The sequence below is a fragment of the Strongylocentrotus purpuratus genome, unplaced genomic scaffold, assembly GCF_000002235.5.
Source record: "Strongylocentrotus purpuratus isolate Spur 01 unplaced genomic scaffold, Spur_5.0 spur5_scaffold_5, whole genome shotgun sequence".
NCBI classification, from domain to species: domain Eukaryota; kingdom Metazoa; phylum Echinodermata; class Echinoidea; order Camarodonta; family Strongylocentrotidae; genus Strongylocentrotus; species Strongylocentrotus purpuratus.
The window spans coordinates 35147989-35152896 of NW_022145611.1; the positions used below are offsets into that span (position 1 = coordinate 35147989).

Consider the following 4908-nt stretch of genomic DNA (forward strand, 5'->3'; position numbering starts at 1 on the left):
TGAAGGAAGAGAAAGTCCTTCTTAATTCCCCCTCCAACAACAACAACAACAAAACAATCATGTTTCTATTTACATTAAACTTCAATTTCAAAACCTTGTAGTCTCTCTTAGATAGACAGGCAATGGCTACATATCATAACAAAATAACAATATTCTAGAAATACATTGATTAAAATCAAAAGGTCTTTGAGTGGCAGGCTCTCATGTTTGAACAAACACTAAGTTGAGAGATGATAAATGCGATCTTGTGAAATGGAAACATATAATGCAAAGTGTATAATGACATTCATTCACTTGAAATATACAGGATAGTTAGTCCACACTTAAGCTCACCATGTTTTAAAAAAAGAAATCTATATGGAATCACATTGACTGTAAACACAACACTGAAAATCTGTTACCACATACAGCCTATACATTAGTATAATCATCAGCATTTCATTATCTTTCAAATATTGCACAAATGAGTATTTACCAATATCAAGAGGCATCCCTTGAACAACATCTGGGGCATTCATTGCATTTCCAGCATAAGCACACATTTCTTCCACAGTTCCAAACTGCACTGGACGACCCTCTGCATTCACTGGCCCACATGAAGGAGGATCAACTCCCCTTGCTATCACATGTAACTGCAGAAGAATGCCATACAAGCGTTGGCGGATAGGCCGATACACAAGACCAGAAGAAGGCATGGAAGTATCAGTGTCGTCATCCATGGTCATGTTACTTCTGTACTCTTGATGGGTTATGACCGGCAGAACAAAGTCAGTAATGTCCAAATTCCTGTGGTAGGACCTGATCTTGTCCATCACAAACTGGTTGATTTTAGATGTACCAGTTAATTCAACAGGAGCTCTAGCTAGATCAGCAGCATCACTATAGGATGGGACATCATTCTCTTCTTGATTTTCACATGCATAGTCCTGGACGCATTCATACAAGTAGTCATCTTGGAAAGCTCTCCCTATGTCGTTGGCTACTGAGTGAAGACTTATCTTTGACAGGTCTTTAAGCTGTAAAGATCTAATATAACCTGCTACGCTGGGAACAAGAGGATCATGTTTGCCGCTGGTCACCCTTTGGTGAAAATTAGACAGCATTTGAAATGACACTGTATCACAACCAAGTAAACAAGCAAAAAGAGGAAGTAATTGTGGAGGAATACCCAGATGATGACATAAGATATCTCTCCTAAACAACTGCACTTCTTTCACATGTCCATTGCTGCAGGTCATGTAGAACATCTGTGGGACATCATAGATCATGAAGTCCGTGTCCCTACTGATAATCCCAAAGCTTTGATTCTCTTTGCAATGAAGATAGAGTTCTCTGTCAACTTCAATGGAGGAACTGCAGACAGTCACGCCGAGGCCCTTCAGAGCCAGTCGTGTAAGACTGCTAAGACTTGTTGGAATGTGGAACAGCTTGTGGTCTGGATGCTGTCCTGAACGCTTGATGTCATCAAAGATTTTGGATACTATTTTCCGTTCATCTTTCCTCCTATCAAGCCACCTTTTCATTTTCTTCTTTTCCACAACTCCATCAAACATAACAAGAAGTTCAAATCTGGCATTTTGAAAATACTTTACAAACACTTTAATGTTTTCGAGGTACTGCAGCCACTGTCCTCCTAAGCCAAACTCAAGTCTGCCATAGATATTCCGAATGTAACCATTGCAGTCAATCAAAAGCTGAGGCTTGGTGTTGTATCTTCGGTAATATTGGTCAGCTAGTCTACGAAGATCCACATGTTCAAATGCATCTGGGCATTGTCCTTCGACATAAGACAGGAGTCGTTTAACACCCATTGCTTGTTGTTAAGCCTGCATCAAAGCAACCTGGTCAAAGATGGCACAATACAGCAATTCAGTTTATGCAAAAATTGAGGAAGAAAACACTTAATAATGATAATAATAATAATAATAATAGGTCGTAATATAGCACTCATGTTTGCCAGTATTAAATACCACCTAGCAAATTTGGACAGAAAACAGTATTTTTTAACAATTTAAGCTATGGCAAGAACCATCTTTGAAATGGAAAGTGAGAAATGCTGAATGTTTCTTAGTCTACTCAATTTAACTTCCAACGCATCCTCTATATAATAAATGTTGGACTGAATTAGAATCGCTGTCGTACACCCTGGAGATTTAAAATATATATTTGAACTGAACATTAACTACATTTCAGTATGTCAATTTTCAATGATCCCAAATGTCTGCCTTAAACCTTGTATATTTATTAGATTCCACAAGATAAAACTCTTAACAAATCATTATTTTATAGTCGCCTCTACCTCCCTACTGTATACTGGGCAATACAAATAGAAATCACTAATGTGAACCGATGAATTAACATCATATTATTTCTAATTATACACAATATCACTCTGAGGGGCACTTCTGTATTCTGCATGTAAGTCCTAGTAGGACAATAGGCAAGTCCCAATTTGTATACAGGAGGAAAGGGCTTTCTCTGATGTGTACATGTATTCATGGAGCACACAGTAGTTTGGATGCTTCCAGAAGGAGCCTGACCATTAATATTTTTATACTTTTTTTTAACCAGAATTCATGTTTGATTGTATGTTGATTTAGAACATTTCAAACCAAGAACAATTCTGTAAAATAGGTTTTGCAACCGTATATACTCTATGCCAGGAGATTGACAGTCCAAAGGTAGCCAACAGGAGAAGGTGTTGCAACATGTCTTGCTATAATTTCTAAGAATATGTATAGAATATCCAAACAAGCGATCCACGTCCTTAGATACCCATTAAGTTATTGAAAATAAACAACTAAGAAACATGAAATTCTAATTGATGGATTGTAGTCATATTGCTACGTTTGTTATGTAACATTATACAATTTGAATGGTACGCTTACAAGTATTTCCCGGCCGGGCGAGAAATACAGATATTTTCTGGGACATTGCCAACCTTGGTAGACCTAGATCTAGACATCTACTCCACAATTATTACTCCAGCAAATAATAACAATTTTTTACTTTTTTTATTAGGCGGGATCATGATTATCGAGTGTATAAATTGTTAATTTAAGTTCCCTTTTCATTAAGAAAACACCACAAAATTATAACTTCTTCTCATGCGATGTGAGCTCTTATACTTTGTAATAATACTCGATATACACAACTTGTGCGACAGCTGAGCTGCGAGAGCGAGCGCATCAGCTGCAGCTACGCCGATATTACTACATTCTAATTTGCCCAACACAGATTACAGTACGTGGGACGAGTCATTGTGGGCAGTCTACAAGATTCATATGCTCATTTCTTAGAAATACTACTTGTATGAGCTCCCTGACAATCCACTATTTATTACAAAGAATAAGACTTTGGTTAAAGTTCAATCAATGCTTACAAACTTCTCACAAATCACGATTCTCAGACACTATTTACTTTGATCGCGTCTACGGTCCCGCGCGTTTCCGTTTTACACCCTGCCCTAGGCTTTTCGGCAAGAAATTACACGAAACATGCTGTATCCGAAGTCTAAGTTTGTTTATATCGACGTCAAGAATAGCGAAGCCAAAGCTTATGTACAATTTCAATTGGGGATGCGAGGGTCTTCTTGTTCAAGACGGTTTTCCCGATATATTATTGTTTTGTTATCGCTGGGCTAAATTTTGCGAGCTGATCACGCATCCTCACGCTCTTAGAGTATTGCGTATTAATGGATAAAAATAAATGATACGACTAGGAAGATCAACTAGTATAGAGAGTTAGCTAGCGCTACGTGACGTTTTCAGAGTTCTGGTGGTGTGCAGAGCGCCGAGGCAAGATGTGGACGACTAGACTCCGAATACCAGTCGGTTTGTAAAATTTTATTGGAGAAAAGCCTAGGGCAGGGTGTAAAACGGAAACGCGCGTTCCGGTTAGCGTTGCTTCCTATATTACGGTAGCTTTAAAAATGTACGAGGTTGTTGTTGTTGTTGTTGGTAAATGTTTTATGGCGTTCATTCAGTAATGTATATATACGCCATAAATATCTTCAATTTTATAAGAAAATCAGTTATAGTCTTCATATATAATGTACGAGGAAAAAGCGGCTGTATGGATGGCCTTTATATGTCCTGGTTTGCTCATGCCCTGAGAAGTGGATGCCTAAAAGGTGGTTCTATATTTCGTTGTTATCATTTGATGGATTTAGTAGAAAATAACATCCAATTTTCCAAAATTGATTATTATGAATCAATGAAGCGTATAATAAAAACATTAAACTCTATTCAAAGTACAATATAATGTTTTGCGTAGGCCTACTGCCATTGTCGCGGAAACTCACCTAATTAATTAAGACACATAAATAGATTATTGTGAATAGTAAAGTATTATGATATATAATGAAATTAGAAATGTTTATTATGGGTTTTGAATTTTTATATGAAGTAACAGAGTAAAACAAGTATTTCACGATGGCAGTAGATGACAGTCAAAGTAGGCCCCTACAATGTAATAACAAAGCATAATATATTTAATATAGCTGCACACAGTAACGATAATCTTATTATACATTATGATCATGTGTTTGCTTTAAATTGGCATACAACTGTATTTATTTATATTGTCTTTTAAAATATTCAACAAAAAAACTCCCCTAATTTATGGATGGATGACAATGACGTAAGGTATAGTTTTTACAAAATACTTTAAAGAAGAAATTATCTCTCTCTCTCTCTCTTTCTCCCCCCCCCCCCCTCTCTCTCTCTCCTTTTCTCTCTCTCTCTCTCTCTTTCTCTGTCTCTCTCTCTCTCTCTCTCTCTATGTCACTCTCCCCTCTCTCTCTCTCTCTCTCTCTCTGTCTCTCTCTCTTTATGTCACTCTCCCCTCTCTCTCTCTCTCTCTCTCTCTCTCTCTCTCTTCTCCCCTCTCTCTCTCTCTCTCTCTCTC

At 37.5% G+C, this 4908-nt stretch overlaps 1 protein-coding gene across 1 annotated transcript; it reads right to left on the bottom strand.

Moving 5' to 3' along the window:
* Window positions 1-18: 18 nt before the first annotated feature.
* LOC115919084 (constitutive coactivator of peroxisome proliferator-activated receptor gamma-like) lies at window positions 19-3438 on the bottom strand. Its single transcript, XM_030999372.1, has 2 exons — window positions 3383-3438; window positions 19-1841 (listed from the first exon to the last, which is right to left on the bottom strand). Exon 2 carries the CDS (start codon window positions 1809-1811, stop codon window positions 354-356), a length of 1458 nt encoding a protein of 485 aa, XP_030855232.1. The 5' UTR covers window positions 1812-1841; window positions 3383-3438; the 3' UTR covers window positions 19-353.
* Window positions 3439-4908: the final 1470 nt, after the last annotated feature.